At 37.4% G+C, this 17530-nt stretch overlaps 1 protein-coding gene across 1 annotated transcript; it reads left to right on the top strand.

The window, feature by feature from the left end:
* On the top strand, positions 1-5497 carry LOC139114415 (sialate:O-sulfotransferase 2-like). Its single transcript, XM_070676137.1, has 4 exons — positions 1-261; positions 1623-1787; positions 2311-2514; positions 3181-5497. The coding sequence occupies exons 1-4, from the start codon at positions 66-68 to the stop codon at positions 3528-3530; spliced, it is 915 nt and encodes a 304-aa protein (XP_070532238.1). The 5' UTR covers positions 1-65; the 3' UTR covers positions 3531-5497.
* Positions 5498-17530: the final 12033 nt, after the last annotated feature.

Genomic DNA, 17530 nt, shown 5'->3' with positions numbered 1-17530 from the left:
CAGATAACTTGTCATGAGTATGCGTAAACTTGCCCGTGATAATTGTGATACGTGATAGTACAGACATGGGAAACTCCTTCAAATTCCTTTTCTTTACTGTTTGTGTACTGTCTTTTGGCCTAAGTTTGCTGTTTGTTCGTCAACTGCCCATTGCGAAATGTGTACATGCCGAGCTCGAAGGATTCGAAGCCGCTGCAAGCACGCCAGTCGCAAAACTTACAAAGAAAATGAATGGTACTGCCAATGAACACACCGGGCGATGTGAGTAAACCATCACAGACAATATTGGGATCTTTCATTGCGCGGACACTTAGTCGCCTCGAATTGGATCACGCATGCAGTGGAGGAATCGTTTTCATAATCAGCAATTGTTTGAGGATGCATAGACTTCTTACCTGATTTTCCTGAAATGTTCGCCCTACCGCAAACGGATGTACAATCACACGATTTTAAATTTAACATGAAGAGAGACACAGACAGTTATTTTTGTACGCAAGTGTGACTAGAAACAGATAATATCCCCGGGGTATGCAAAGGCAGACATGTTGGCATTCCTGCCAGTATAACTGTGATTTGTCCATTTACTAATCCCTTCGCTTTGCTTTCATGGTTAACCCTGGCTAGTCTCTCTTTCAAGACTTTGTTCGCTTCGCTGTCGCAATTTGAACCATCAAAGTAAAGTGCCCCGCTGGTGGTAAGATCAGACATGTCTTGGAGTCACCTGAAGCGAAAAAAAATTCAAAATTGTCAAAAAAAGTCATTTTAAAGTCGTCCTATTCGATGCACACAAATTTATTTTGCTAAAGTTGGTGTTTCTCATAAAGAGCAGTATCTGAGCTTTCCAAAAATGTAAGGTTTGTGTTATTTTTTGCTAGTTTACTTAATGTAGGGGAGGATATAGTACCCACTACCCCTACTCATTTTTCGCCATTTTTCGCGGTACATGCAAATCAAAAACAGACCAGAAAGGTACTGCATCCCAAAATATCCAATGTTAACATCTTTTTTCTAGTTCAGCAGATCCTAAAGAACAAAAAATACCCGTGTAGTAGGTTTATTGGGGGGGGGGGTGCAAGGTGGGCCCCTCCAGCCCAAAGACTAAATATGCGTGACATTACATTTCGCATCGACGGTGAAGCGAGTGTGGAAGAATGGCAGGGTCTGTTTTGTCTGTATACAAGCAGATCTTGACTGCATCAAGTAGGCTTAATCGATATTAAAGTGACGTGGCACGGGTGTATCTCAGTTGCGCATCTTAATGTCCTATCTTTGTCTGAACTCGATTCTCTTCCGAAGCAACATTTATACATTTCAATGATCAAAATACCGATCATCAGATGCGTTCAAAACACAGTATTCTTTCAGAAATTGCGTTCCTCTGTGCATGGACTGCCACCAAATTAGAATATTTACAAGTAGCCACTCGTCAAAAAAAATGATTGCTGCATCAAGGTTGTCTTTGAAACTTCATTGGATGCCTGTCAGTTACCTTTCTAAAACGTTGACTTATATAGTGACCTCTGTGGAATTCTTGACCGTATGTACCCCCCATTTTGCTGTTCTCGATCATATCCTTGTGAATTCTATTTTATCATATGGTTCTTTCGTCGGTCCTTTAACAGTAGACTGTCCGGTCACGTTCCCAAATTGGACGTCCAGTTCTCGCCCTCTCGTAGCGTTGGCCAGTTTTCCCGGTTCAGGAAACACATGGACTCGCTTTCTCCTCGAGGTTGCCTCCGGATTCTACACTGGAGCCGTTTACAACGATAAAAAATTATATGAGGGAGGTAAATGCTATTTTCGGAAATAGAAAGTGCATAAACAAATATGTGAGAACATGTTGTACGATGTGTGTTTGCATTTTGAAATACCGAGAGTGTCAGATTAAATATTATATACTGTAAAACATAAATTTTAGCTAGCATGCTTTTTAGCTAATTTAGCTACAGTAAAGAGTTCGCTTATTTAAGATGCGGCTAATTTTAATATTTCCCAATATTAACAAAGGTAAAGTGTCCTAAGCTAAATTAAGAACACACATTTCAATGCAATTTTACTGCTTGAGCCGCCTTTGTCGTCAGAAAGAGGTTATTTACCTTGCCAAAATAAAAAAACCCAAAAAACAAATAGTACCTGCATGAAATTTTAATGTTAAATATTACAGCGACTTATTATACACATTCGGAAATTTATCCACAATTTTCTCTTCTTCTATACTTACCCTATTTCTGAGGACCAAGGAGCACTTTCATCGTAGTTAAATATGATATTAATTTTCATAAGTGCCCCTATCCGATTCACTTTGGCCAGGATTTGTCGGAGAAATGGAAGACTACAAAGATGGCCGATTACTTGTTGTCAAGACGCATGCGACCAGTTCTGAGTCTCCCGAATTCGGCCCGGCCATTCTGCTGATACGGAACCCCTATGATGCAGTCATATCAGAGTTTACGAGAATCAAGACAAGGAGAAATCACACAGGCGTACTTCAGAAAGACAGTTTTAAGGATGAAGGTAACTTGTTGGTTTTTAAATTAGTGACTTGAAAGCCCTTATTTTCTGATATAAGTTTGCTCTTTGGTTCTTTCTATTATTGTAACAATTGTACAATGCTCGGTAAATGCACTTGATCAAGTTCTTTGCAATCACGAAAAGGACGACAACTGACATCTATGAGGGTTCATTTATAGGTATCTTACCATTAACATGAATACCAACACGGTCAAATTAAAAGTTGGTGCATTCTCTTCTTATTGTATTAATAGTCAGTAGAGTCTTTTATTTATACGCAACATCAAAAAATAAATGATAACACCTATTGCAAAGTTCAAAAATATGTGCGTATCATCTAAAAAAAAAAGAAACCAACAAAGCATTTATATTTCATACTTATATTAAGCAGTCTTAGAGAGTAAACACAAGAACATGATTCTGGCATTTACAAAATTTAACTTTGATTGACAAAACTGAAACTTCACGTAAATTAATGCCAATGCACAAAGAAAGTGCTATGAGTATTCGATCCATTCGTAAAATGAATCTCGAGAGCAATGTGAAATGAAGTGTAATATTTGACATTACTTCTTCAATAAAAACCTGCTCCGTTCACTCCCTTTCAAAGACGCCATTAAAAGTTATATCAAAATCAGTGCCTTGATTCCGTGTGCTTTCCTTTCATAGATTGGGACAGATTTGCTCTCACTAAAGGGAATTCCTGGGAAAGCTTCAATAGAAGTTGGCTGAACCGTAAGAATAGAATTTGCGTTGTTCATTATGAAAAGCTCGTGAAGGACGTTATCTTCGAGACTCAGCGGATGATGACTTTTCTGAATGAAACCTTGACGTCAACAAGACTTCGTTGCTTGGAGACACACAATGAGGGACTCTTCCATCGATTTCGAAATCACTCTGGCAGTGCAAGTGTGGACGTGTACTCTAAAAGCACGCGTGCAGCAATGAACAAACACATTTCTGGTGTCAACAGTGTACTCAAGCAGCTAGGAGAAGATATTGTGCAGCAGACAATTTGAAACAGCCTGTCTCGATGACAAGGACTTTCTAGAGACTTTATGGATGAGATTACGAATGTCAAAACCCTTGTTTTCAAAATGATATATATTGTTTATTATGTTTATTGTTATAAGTTGTAAAATAGCCATTGGCTTGTTCAATTTTAGAACGTCTTGGACGTCAGGCATTTGGAATGAGTTGACATTATTATTTTCAAAATATGCAAAAATGCAGACTTCTGATACTCCCTAACACGACACTACGAGTTGTAAAATTCTACAGCTGACATCATTTTACACATTCCTCTTGCTTTCTCTGTCTATCTGCATATCCACTATCTGTCTTTCTGTTTCTCTGTCTGTCTGCGCCTAAGTTACAAGGAATATGTAAGCAATCAGTTGATGTTACATCAGGGGAAAATGTTTACCAGGCAGGTGAACTTCAGGCAATACAGTCGGTAATATATACCAACTGCCTTTGGCCAAACACACTAGACCCAATTAACACGTTCCTTCGATAAAAGTGTCGAAGAGTATTGGCAATTATTTGGTAAACCACCGTGTATTTGAGAATTCATCATCGGTGCAGATTTTTCCCAGTTTACTATAAGTTATGTAAAACTAAGGAAACAATACCAAAATATGAACAACAAAGGGGCATTATGCATTATGGGAAAGGCTACAATGTTAAAACAAAGTTGTTTGTATTCTCAAACTATTTCCTCTAAGCGACTGCGTATGGCATTGTTTATCTAAGCTGTATTGAATTCATTCATTTTTATAGTCAACATTTATATTATGGACGTTCCTCTTTTGATAATAAAATAGGACGTTTGATTTTTTTCCGATATAATTAGAAGTCAGCTGTGTAGGAGTATTAAGACTCTTATAAAGTGACAATAATTATAAAGGCGTCAGAGTGAGCATAGTTACATTGACAGTTTCTGTTGTACACTCAGTCTGCAATTTATGTTTTGAATTTTTTCCAACCCCCCCCAAAAACAAAACAAACAAAAAAACCTGCCGTCATAATTTGTGTTTAAAATTTATGTAAACGTAACGCGTTTTTTAATGGTTAGCGTGGTATTTTTGGGGCGAGAGAAGAAACAAAAGAAGTAGCGTAGATCTCATCCACTACGCCGAGTATGCATTTCTTATCATCTTACAATAAGGCGGTATACGCGCCTCGAAAATGGAAGATTTTAAACTCTCAAACTCTCCCCTGGAAAACATTCAACCTGTATCCCCCACATTCAAGAATTTGTGTGGGCGAGGGGATGGAATGATTCGGGAATCATCGTGCAAAGTTTAATACTAAAGAAATAAATAACCGTATATTTAACGATACTTGAAATTCGAAATGGCCGCAGGAGAGTCTTTGTTAACACTAAAGGGAAACACCAAAGTATCGATATTTCAGTGTTTTACAATACTGAGATCTATGCATTGTCGAGCATATTTTTAATTAGCGCAAAACCGATGTACAGTAAAATAGGGAAATATTAAGACGAATTCAATACAGTGAGCTTAGTGCATTGTCAAAACATGTTAAATTCGCCAACATCGTCTTCACAATAATGCATTCCTTTTTAATCTCGGGATTGTACTCTCTGATAAGTAGAGCAATATTTGGAACGACTTTGTGTGTGGAAAGACTTGGACTTACATGGAAAATATCACATTTTTTCGACGGGGAAAACATTAAAATAGAAACGGGGTTCATACCAACTGATATGATAATAATTGCTCCATCACTAAAGATAGATTTCGAAGATAATCATTTCTAAAATATTCCTGAGCTTCCATTTAATTTGAGGCAGGACCAATAAATATTATGTGCAATTGAAAGTGTTTATCAAAAAATAATTTCCTTTCAATAATATGTGTTGAAAAATTTGCATGATATTTGAGAGTGTGTTATTAACTTTACATTGGTCTATTACTAAATTATTATCTAAAACGCATTATTATTTATTCAATCAATATCCTATACAATTCACCATTCATAATCTCATTTGCTAAGCCTCACTTTGCCACTGATAATTGGATTCTTTAAAAAGAAGCTTATTAAGTTTAAGTAGAAAATTTCAAGCAAGTAAGAGCACACAAACACACGCACACACACACACGCATATATATATATATATATATATATATATATATATATATATATATATATATATATGTGTGTGTGTGACGGTCTAAATATTGTAAATTAATCATACAAGTCATTGGAAGTAAACGATGAATAACAACATGGTAGTTTTTGTTTTCATGGAGACAATAAACAATCACTCTTCCGTCTTTTGTTATATCTTATACATTTAACAATTTTAAATGTGACTTCAGCAATAATAAAAATAAACAACAGTTGTTTCATCAGAAGTCCTCAAAACAAGGCTTCACGCCTTTGCAGCGTGTCGGTTACATGGCCTACATGTAACTGGAGCCCCCTCCCTCTGTCAACAAAGCCCCACAAAAACACTATGGCTGATTTCGTGCGAGCAGAGAATAGAAAGATACCTGGTTTAAAAGGCCTGTAGTTACATACTCTGGCTATCGGACAAAGGTTAACATCTGCTTTCGTGTAGAGTTTGTCATCCATATGGCGGACTCAATGTCAAGTGATGAGTTTGATAAGAAAGGCAACATAATAACAGGCAATCGTTCAGTGTATGTTTTTATTTCGCAAATACTGTTGAATCCTGTCTGAAATAAAATGAGAAGGAAAACCAAAAAATGTAGAGGTAACGTCTCCTATTAAAATCGATTTACTGGGCAATTTAGAGAAAGTCATCGAAAATGTTTTCGCCATGGTATCGATAAAACTGTTGTCATCGCAAGGTATGTAACTTCTCATCCAGAAATCGACTTTTTCCTGATACCCTGAGTACTGAACGGTTAGAGACCCACGGCAGTCTAAGTTGCGGAAGGCTTTCACAACGCAACGATACATAGGCGGCACGTAGAGGGCGCTCTGCCTCCCGCCTTGGCTTGACCTTACTTCGCCGATGCTAATTTGTACACCTATTAACGCCTGTTAATCAGTTGCAAAAAGCGCCACCGGTATATGTATTTCGTGGCAAAGTAGTAATGAAGTTCGTTTGCTCACAGTATTAGGTAATGAGGAGATTATTGACGATACATTTTCAGGGCATTATTATAGTAATACGCCTCTTGCTTGGTCGAGGGACTGTCAGTTCAAGTCTGTGATTCTGAATATTTGAGTTGGGTGAACGCGATGATCTGTATTCTGTTTTCATATGAAACGCGCAAGTGGAATGAATTGGGTATAAAATACAAGAGATACAAGGGAAACTAAAACAAATGATTTGATTTTGTTTATTCACCGACTTGAAGTTGGACTTTAACAGTGAAGAGATCGATACCGGTTGGCCTTACAATTCAAAACTACATCGGCATTCAACTTGTGTACCTACATGCAGACGTGTTCATAGCATCGACGGCATATACAGTGGTACGACATGTAAGACTGCGACTCTATTTTTGACTGACACCACCAGCAATGGCTCGCATGTGAATAGTACGGAAGGAGAAAATTTACATGGCTCATTTTAAGCTGCCGTTTTGCAAATTACATTGTTCCTGCACTCGTAAAATAAAAGCCAGGTTTTTATCTCAGTGACATGTTCAGGCTCGCAATTTTTACTGCTGCTAAATAAAGAGTGTTGATCGACTCTGTTCTGCTTTGAGTACTAAAACTCTTCTCCGAGTGTTGCATCAGTAACTCGAAATAGTGATGAACTAACATCCCCGGAAGATTTTGTTTTTTGTTTTGTTTTATTTTCTGATATTTGGATGCTGGCAGTGCATACCCTGTGCTTTGGGCTCTGGGCTCTGCATTTCAATATTTTCTCGGTTACTCCATGCAACTCAACAAAGTGACCGTGCTCCATGATTATTTGCAACATGCACGTGATCCAATTATTACTCATTTTTCGACCGGTCTCTTTAAAGGCGGAGCCTCCCTTAAAAGGATGCGAAGCTATGGTGACGTTTATTGTGTAAGTAGACATCAAACAGGCCTCGGCAACACGCGGGCACAAGCTCCAGAAAATGCAATTTTTTAGTTTTGCCCGGCCGCAATAACGCAGACAGATTGCCAAGCGGTCAGCGCGAAGCTGCTGGCGATCGAAATATGTGGTTATATTGAAATTCTAACGCGACTGGGAGATAATTTTTAGGAAATTCGAACGTTTGGGGTGGGGAATCAATGACCGTTGGCGATTTGAACCGACCGTCAATCAAACGCTTCGCAGGATTAGCAAAAGGGTGAAACACGATTAGAACTAATTTTGGATAATAGGATGGTGAATTAATGTCGATTTAATGTACAAATGTATTCTGATCTGCTTTTCTTTTTAAATTACACAATTGTTTTTATGAGTAATTTGCAATATTGCAACATTCAGCTGTACGGCACCTAACACTTTTGAGAAATTTGAAAAATATGAAAATCCGATTATCCCAAGTTAGTTCTAATCGTGATGTGACAAAAGGTTGAGATCAGTTTCTGTAATAAATGTTATGAAAATCAAACATCATAAAGACCAAGTGTTTGACTGGGAGGAGAACTCCACCAATGGGAGAACCAAGGATTGAAAATTGCGGCTTTAAATTATTTTGGTGTGTCAGGATCAAAGTTGCACATTGTAACAATGTTGATTGTACTTTTTCAGACGAAACTTAGAATTAGGATAGATTATCTATACAATATTTATATGTTTAGCAGGGGCTGAGTTTTTAAACCCATAATTTTTAATCTCACGGCCGGCAGTGGGTCGCCATGTACCCATCTACCTTGGTGAAAAGTTCGGTCATCTTTGCCTACATATTACGACCGATATGTCACGTATTTTGTTGAAACAGCATTAGATGGATCTTTTGATTAATGAAGCATGAAAATCTGTCGCAAATTATTCATCTTTTGATGCTTCGCGTGTTAGTTTGCAGACCTCTTTTTTCTCTATCACAAAGTTCCGAGTCTCATATTGAAACCCCCCACTCCTTGCAGGGACCGACAAGCCGTCGACAGTCGCTTAGCCACTCAGGGGTACAATGTCACAGTCTCTTGACCTGCAAGTGTCAGAATTGACTTCCGAGTGTAGCCATTTACCTCTATTTTTCCTAGATACGCCACTTAATCGCCGAGATCGGATGTAATTGTTAAAAAGTGTCAGAACTGATGACGTTACTGCGGACATTTTCAGGCTTATACTTTCCAGTGTTGAGTCTAATGGGCTGAAGGAGGGTGCCCGTTCACTCACGGTCAACTGTCGCAACAATAATTGTATATTCCGAAGCTAAAAATTTTGTCTGAAGGTGAGTACTGTCATTTAAAATTTGAGAAGTCTATCAGAAATTGAGATTTGTGTCTACAATATGTTAATTAAAGATTGCCTCTGTCCACTTTTGAAAGAGTTGCGTCTGACAAATATTAAATTATGCCTTTGATTTGTCCAACCAAAACGCCGAGTATCATATGCATAGCGTGTAAAGGCCGCATCAGCTTTAAAGGGGAAGTTCACCAAGGATGATTTTTACATATGTGGTAGCTCTGTGGTCATTTACCCAGGAAAAACTATTTTCACCATTAACTCGCAGGATTTTTTACAAAAAACAATAAAATAGTACAGGAAGTTACACATGTAATTTGAATCATGGGAAAAAGATCCAAACTTGGAGCTTGCATAATGTGATATGGAAGGGACCATCTTCGAAAGGGTATGGCCCCCACATTGTCCACTCACAGTAATATAGTAGTAAACAGCAACACAAAATCTGACAGTGGAAAGTTAATATTATAAGTGATTCATTGTTTATGCAAGGATAGACACTATAAACAAAAATTATGTAAATACGCAAAGCCTGGTTTAAGCATGGGTGAGTGGACAATGCCATACCCCTGGGAAAATGGTCCCTTCCATATCACATTATGCAAGCTCCAAGCTTGGCGCTTTTTCCCATGATTCAAATTACATGGGCAACTTCCTGTACTATTTCTATCGTTTTTTGTAAAAAAATCATGCAAGTTATAAATGGCGAAAATAGCTTTTCCGGGGAAAGTGACCACAAATCTAGCACATATGTAAAAATCATCCTTGGTGAACTTCCCCTTGAAAGGATAGATATTCAAATATAGTGGTATCATTCTAGATCAAATACACTATGAAAATAACCTATAGCCAACTTTTGTATATAACACTTATGCAACCTTTTTGGGTTTTTTTACGTGAATTACTATGAACAAGCAATTTCCATTGTCACTATTCGATGGTGATGTTATACATTTTGTCCAGAATTAAGGACTTTGGACTAAGGACTGATTTCAGGGATATTACTTTCACTACTCACGATGTCTTATTAGTAATTTAGATCTTCTATTGGAAATGACAACATATCTCCTCGCCGTTTAAGGGAGTGTGCAAGGGAAATGGCCCCTGTTTGTGTGACTGTTTAATATGTCTCTGAGCTGAATCAACTTCATTGCGATTAAATCGTTTTAATACTCTTCCTTACCGTCACATCTTTTTAATCGCGTAGCCAATTTATGGAATAATTTACCCAGGGCATTGCGGATCATTACTTCAACGTTTGCATATAACCGGGATAAAAATGGTATTGGAACAAATTTCATAGTCCATTTGATCATCAGAACACTTGCAAATGGACATTCCACTGCTTTTGTAGTAAATGTAGACCTATGCAAACTTTTGGTTGGTTTTTAAAAATATTTTTCATTGTTATTTTTTTACTTAAAATTCTTGTATATTTTACGTCAGCTTTTCCCTTTGCGACGTTTTGTAGTGTGTTATGGGGGATTGATTTTGTATAGGTGATTTGCACCTGTTTTTGTCACCCTATCCTTTGTAGACCTTTTTTTAATTTAGTTGGATAAATCTTAATGAATAAAAATAAAAAAATAAAAAAACATTCGATGCGATGTGAAATTCGTTAGTGAAAATTTAATATTTGAGTAATTTGACTGACTGACTGTACGTGACCAATTTTGTTTTTCAAAATGTCATTTTTCTTGATTTTGGGCAATAGTACAGCTTTTTAGGATTTAAAAATTTTCAAAACTTTTTCGCCAAGAATAGGCATCTCAAAACATACTTACTAAAAACTCTGATTACAGCCATCTATCTCATGTGAAATTTGTTGCCATCAACACCAATGAAGTCAATCTGAGAGCCATGCTTTGATGTCGAAGACAAGACATGTAGATAAAAATAGAAACAACAACTTACATTTGTTGATACACAAAAACAGGATACATTTATTACAAAGGGATTTTCATCGCTTGAGAACCTACTTCGTGAACTGTAATGAGTTAGCTCAGTGGCATCCCTGACCAACAACAGCGATTTCACGGTGCATACCGGACCATTCGTGATCACAGCGCCGCCAGCGACGTAATATGGTATGGGACCACACTATATACCTCCCCTTCCTTTCACTGCTCAATTTATATGGAGTATGGACGATATGTTGAGTCATTTACATAGTCGTTTTGTTAATGACTGATTATTGTAAATATTGTAGTATTCCAGGAGTAAGGCGCGACCATTACACCTGACAAGTTATTTTGCATCCGGATTTGCCGTTTTGTACACGCACATTTGACACAGAACACTCCTAGGTATAGTAATTACACAGAAAATCTGTATTTAGGAGTACTTTGGTAACGTCAATGTGACTTTAGAAATGCATAAAACGTCACGGCGGGAACATGACAATGCACACACTGATAAAATTGGCGCGAATACTTCATTTTATCGGCCGGCCCACGCTTGCTTTACCTGTTGACATTCAAACGATACCTTAGGGAATTCTGACGAGAAACCATAGTTTGGTCCCAAATTCAACCGCTGGCTGCGCTGCTCACGAAAAGAGGGACCCTAATTCTGTGAGCAGAACAGCTAGTGGTAGAAATGGGGCCAGACCAATGAAATTACATGTTAAAATGCAAAAACATGTGTCAGAAGGGTCAGGCTGTTACAGCTGTAAGCATCACTGACAGACACCATTCGAGAAGGTGAGATTCAACGCACGAAGAAAATTGTCCACAAGCACAGTATGCAATAGTTACAAACGGAAAAGAAAATCGAGTTTTCCTCTTCAAGTGTTAAGTGTCATTTTGAGTGAAATTTCTGTGTACACAATCTCCCTTCTATAGGTATACAATTGTGGGCGTTGGACCGAGTACGAAACTGATTATAACATCGCAAAGACGTGCGACCGACAGGAACTACGAAAAGGCTTTAAAATTAACAGGATGAAAACCGATAACCTTGGCCGTGAGACGGAAAACCAACATTTTTCAGGCCCGACAGTGACTAGGCAGAGTCCATCGAAAGTGCACAAGGTTTGTATCATTTATACTTTTCAGATCAGGAAAATTGGAAAATTCGAGAAGTTGTGCGGCAACAAACTGATTAAGAGAGAGACCTTTCGAAAATGTGTCACAATTGCGTTCTAATAGAGGCAATATATTTATTTTGTGGTTAGATTTCCGAACCGAGACTCTAAATTTAAGGGGTATGATTGAAAATATAGGATCCATCGTCGGTCTTAATTACCATGCCACTCACTCAGCTGGTGAAATGAACTCTGTCATACGGTTCTGTTCATTTTCTGTTTGTGTTCTATCTGTGATGAAATTTTCTCCTGATAAATGGTGGCGAAATTTGTCGGTTTTTAATTGCTGCGAACTGAAGAGATTTGGTAACATGTGCACCAGACGGCTAGGAATTTTCCTTAACAAAAATGATTTGAATCTGTACCCTTTTAAAATTTATTATCGTATTTAAGAAGGTTGAAAGAAATAAAGTCTCACATCAAGGTTACCCTTGATTAGGGAGCAGTCATTATTTACGGCCTGAGGGTCTGAGGAATTTCATCGGAAACTCCGAAATTTCGAGTACCCCGCTCTGCCAACTACGATGAATTTGAGTAACTTCTCCCTCTAACACAGAAATTTTGAATGACCCCCTCCAGTTAGAAAAGTTAAAGATCAATATAATTATTTGTAAATTTATAAAAATGCAGCAATAGTAAAGATCTTTCAAATCCTGCAGTGCCCTGCTAGATTATTATCAGTTATCTCATGACGGTTGAAAAAGGTGAAAACAACTTTGTGAAATTCAAGGCACAACAAAATATAAAAAACTGATAAAAAAGCCAACGCTGTAACCAATATCCAAACACATAGCATTGCTTAATTTTGATGAGTATCATGACAGTTTTCACTTGGACATCTGACTGGGCAGAATTTTAAAGTACAGGGGGAGAACCTGCTAGAAGCTGAGGGGGGGGGGGGGTGAGGTTCAGCGGGGAGTCCCCTATCTTGCTCGGAAGAATTTGAGACATTGATATGTGCAATGTGCAGTCTGGTGCAATCTGAGAAGTGCTTTTCATTTTTTTCACTAAGTAAAACTGTTAAAACACTCCATTCGAAAGAGCACGACAGGCGGCCCCTCTCAGATGTAAAATTTTGAGAAATTGACGTGTGGGTGATGGTGTAATCTGAGCAAAGGTGTTTCAATTACTTTGAACACGATAAGACTGTTTGAAAATGATATTGAACACTGATATTTTATCACATTTTTGCATGATCAGTTTTTGAGTCATAACATTCAACAACCAAACAATAATAATACATCTTTGTGAAAAAAAAGGTTTCAGTTTGCAAGAAGACCAAAGAATATTCAGGAATGGAAAATCTGCGACCTTCTTTTGTCATTTACATTTCTGTAAACGATATCAGAGGACCATCAGCCAGAGTCGGTATTTATTAATCCATTCATTATTAGTTTACAACCTCGCCAGCCGTGCAAATTCTCCAGCTGCCAGCTACTAATGAAAAGTCTGAATACAGAATGCCAAAATGATTATTCAACTGAAATCAATTAAAATATATGTTCTAATCTGTGATTATTAAGGATGAATTTACAATAGTGCAGTTGTCCTAGTAAATGAGAAATTGATGTCTGCAATGGCGCAGTCTGATGCAATCTGAGAGGTGTTTTCAATTTGTTTTTTACCAGTACAACTGTTAGAACACACTAAGGGGGAATGGCACGAGAGTGGGATGCTCCCCTCTCGCATCGAAACTTTTGAGAAATTGATGTGTGCAAAAGTGCAATGTGAGAGGTGTTTCAATTAATTTCGCACTTAAAATTTAGTAACCGCCTTCTCTCTCTCCACATATTGAGCACCCCATCGTACAATTTTTTGAGTGACCGCCTCTCACATTCCTTCGACACCCCAAACGTAAATAATGACGGCTCCTTTACCTTTGCCATATAACCATTCTGCAAATGTTAGTCAATCAATCAAATACAGTTTGGAGGGAAAATCAATCATAAGACAAACTGTGATATACCTTTGTTTGTTGCAGGCGAAAGAAAATCACAAACAATGGTTCACTTTAAGCACAAAAAAATTAGCACTTCTATCGTTCTCCTTGATTCTTGTAACAATAACTATGCTGTCCTTCAACCAAAACCTTGCAAGGATAACATCATGGGATAATCGAATGTACAATATACATGCGTTAGATTACAAGAATCGACACAAGCTGAACATAACTTTGCTGTCGGAAAACATGAAAAAATACGTGTCACAAGGAGCGATCGTAGACAATGATACACAACGAATAATGTTAAAATGGCAGCTGGATGATGACAAGGTGTCACGTGCTTATTCTCACCTGACTTCAACGGCAAGACTAGAAAGAAAATTTACAGAAGTGATGTTGTCGGGTCGAAATCTAGTCATCGGTGTCACAGGAGGATCAATATCAACTGCAACAGCTGTAGGAAAGGAACACCTCTACCTTACAACTTTGACTGAATTGCTCCAAAGGTTACTCGGGATGAGAATTACATTGAAAAATGCAGCCATTGGAGCGACCAGTACGACCTTTGCCCTCTATTGCCTCGATGCATCGCTCGACTTGGATCACGTGGACATTATACTGTGGGAGTATGCATTCAACGACTTTGCATATAAAGTCGGATGCTCACCTCAAGAAGAATTTACGAGAAAGGTTCTGAAACTTCCTAATCCCCCTCAGCTAATTTTTGTTAACTTTATGATGAATACTGATTTAAGGTCTAAAAAATGTCTGAAAAACCATGGATACACGTGTAGCAAACCGTTAAGTGAACAATATAATATACCATCAATAAGTTTTCATGACGTAATCTGTGACCAGATAAAAAGCGGTAACTATTCAGATTTATTAAGTCCCCTGGATAACTGTCATCCGAGTGTCAAAATGCACGATATGATGGCTCTGTTCTTATTTCGATTTTTCAGAATGGTTTTTGATAAAACTGTTCGAGAAATAGCGCTGGGAATACAAATTGGGAATCCAATATCTATTTTCGAATCGATTAGTTTTTCAACAGTTGAATTACCAAGGCGACTGTTTAACGGTAGCCATGTTTTCAAATCGTACTGTTACTCAATGCCAATGGCTGAAATCGATAATCGCATGCCATTAAAAGTTGTCAAAAATCAAAATTGGTCTGAAATAACCAGGAACTGTGGTCGACTCCGTATTGACAAGAAACGATTTTGGGCTTCACAAAAACCAAACGCCACAATAGGATTTGAACTCGATATCGAGGATTTCGGAAATAATACATACCAATTGAAGATAGTAAGCCTTGGCTGTGAGACGTGTGGGAATGCACTTGTATGGCTAGATGAAGATGTTGAACACAATAATTTAATGTCGACAGGGTTCGAATTTGGAGTTTTTAGACTACATGACATAATACACGGTGTGAAGGCAGGCAAACACAGGGTGAACATCCAGGCAATTGCTACGACAGTTCAAGTAATAGCGGTCATTGCCGTAAATGAAACTGAGGTTTAATTTTGGTTGGGAAATCTCAACAAATTTCCTAAAGATAGTCAATTAAACATTCAAATCACGTTTTCAGGCCAACATTATCTCTCAGGTATGCTGACGTAGGCCATTTCAATTAATTAACGTTTACGCCAGTAAATTCTTGATATAGGTAAGTACAGGTAAACAGTTTCTCAAAGGAGTGCTAGCGTTATTTTCTGCCCGAGCGATTTTAAAACAAATCGTTCGAATGTTTTTTTTTTCACTTTTAAGGGTTATTACACGAAGGTTTGGCGATACCGCGTCGTACTCGAGTGATGTTTCCGTATTTTGATGAGTTGCGCAGCAACGATGCTTGATGCTAAAATGCTTGTTCCTGTTTTTAAAAGGCGAGTTCGTTCTCGCATATTAGATGAAAACAATTACTTTACGCTCAATTCAAACATGAGTGCTTTAAAGAACATTTGATGTGTTAAAGACATCATTGCTTCCGTAGACATTTTGTGTTTGCCTGCCTTCACTGCCGTTACAAGATGCATGCTTTGGTTAAGAATGTTTACAAACCATTAAAGTGAAAATAAGAAGAACAGCAGTAGGTGTATTTCTTATGTAGAACAGACTCAGTTGTCACATAGGTAAGGGATTAAATGTTTTGTATATCATAAATGGCGTCATTTTTAAATAAAAACTTTAATACAGTGAACAGACACTGTGCATCAGGGCATGCAATCATAATTATTTAATGGTCATTCAATAGTGTCCTTGCTACTAAGTATTATCGTCATTCGTAGCAAACGAGCGATTTTGTATATCCCTGAGAAAAGTTACCTGTGATTTACAGTGCATGTTTGAACATGGCGTCCACAACCGACTCGATTTTTTCAAGTAGCAACAGGATCCAATTAGAAATGTGTGTCCAAGTTTTGCATGCCAAAGAAAAAAAAACGATTTTGTGCCTTTTATAGATTTAATTTCTTAAATTTACTCCCCATTTTATTAACATGTGACCTTGATGTATTTTGAAGTATACATTTTTTTTCTGTTGTAGTGTTTACAATGCAGTTTCTTCTTTCTTTTTAGTAAGACTCAGTCAAAGTAATCTCGTCATGCGACAGATATCGCTGGTGGATATAACCGTTATGTTTGCAGTAAAGCAAGGGGCTGTATTGCCCATTAAGGGCGACTTCGATGTCTTTTCTAGATGACACGATTGGAACTGAATTGGGAAAATTGGATGACAGTAATTCTAAGCAAAATCGAAAAATTACAGCTGAAATTTTACAAATTGAAAGGGTAGTGTTAAAATTGAAATATTGTTTTCATCAAACAAAACGAAAACACAGCGATTATTGCATATCTTTGTAATTCGATTCATTTTTATGAAGCAAAGTAACAAATTTAGATTAGTAATAGTATTTCAGAAACAAAGAAACTATAGACGAGTTCACACATTTTAATACCAATATAATTTTTGTTCATATGTTTTTAATAATCTTGCATAATGTAATGTCATTCACAGATTCTTACTCATAACATTTAAGCAGCATCGTACATTTTGGAAAAAAAAATTAAAGATGGGTAGCAAATATTGTATAAATCAAACAAATTTCTAAAATTCTTGAGAAATTGTGCTAATCCAATTTTCCCAATTTAGTTTCATCATGTTAGTGTTTTTCAATAGATTTCATGCAGTGAATGACAATTTCACATCTCAATATACAATACAATAACACAAATACTTGCCTTCCCCGATGAATTAAACAAATTTTATGCTCGTTTTGATGTAAGAGATTTCACCAATGAATGTGCAACATTATGTCAGAGTTTGAAGCCTGTCTCTGATCAGATTGAGGTCTCCCAAAGCGATGTTGAAGATAGCTTTTTAAAATTAAACAGTAACAAAGCAGCAGGTCCCGATAAAATTACAGGAAGGGTTTTGAAAAATTGTGCCAGACAACTCGGTCCCATTTTTTCCTACATTTTCCAGATGTTATTAAATCTTCATGTTGTCCCCCGTACATGAAAGACATCTACATTTATTCCAGTTCCAAAGAAGCCCAACCCAAAGCAGCTGAATGACTATCGTCCCATTGCCTTAACATCAATTCTGAGCAAGTGTATGGAAGGTATTGTACGG

Source organism: Ptychodera flava, chromosome 16 (genome assembly GCF_041260155.1).
Source record: "Ptychodera flava strain L36383 chromosome 16, AS_Pfla_20210202, whole genome shotgun sequence".
Taxonomy (NCBI): domain Eukaryota; kingdom Metazoa; phylum Hemichordata; class Enteropneusta; family Ptychoderidae; genus Ptychodera; species Ptychodera flava.
The sequence above is the reverse complement of the archived record's forward strand: the minus strand, read 5'-3'. Positions and strand labels throughout refer to the sequence as shown.

What these genes read in the sequence shown, in the direction of transcription:
- LOC139114415 (XM_070676137.1), top strand. Translation starts at nt 66, where the DNA reads ATGGGAAACTCCTTCAAATTCCTTTTCTTTACTGTTTGTGTACTGTCT. An exon ending in CAATGAACACACCGGGCGAT is followed by an intron (nt 262 to 1,622) that starts GTGAGTAAACCA and finishes GTCCTTTAACAG; the next exon opens with TAGACTGTCCGGTCACGTTC. An exon ending in TAAAAAATTATATGAGGGAG is followed by an intron (nt 1,788 to 2,310) that starts GTAAATGCTATT and finishes CACTTTGGCCAG; the next exon opens with GATTTGTCGGAGAAATGGAA.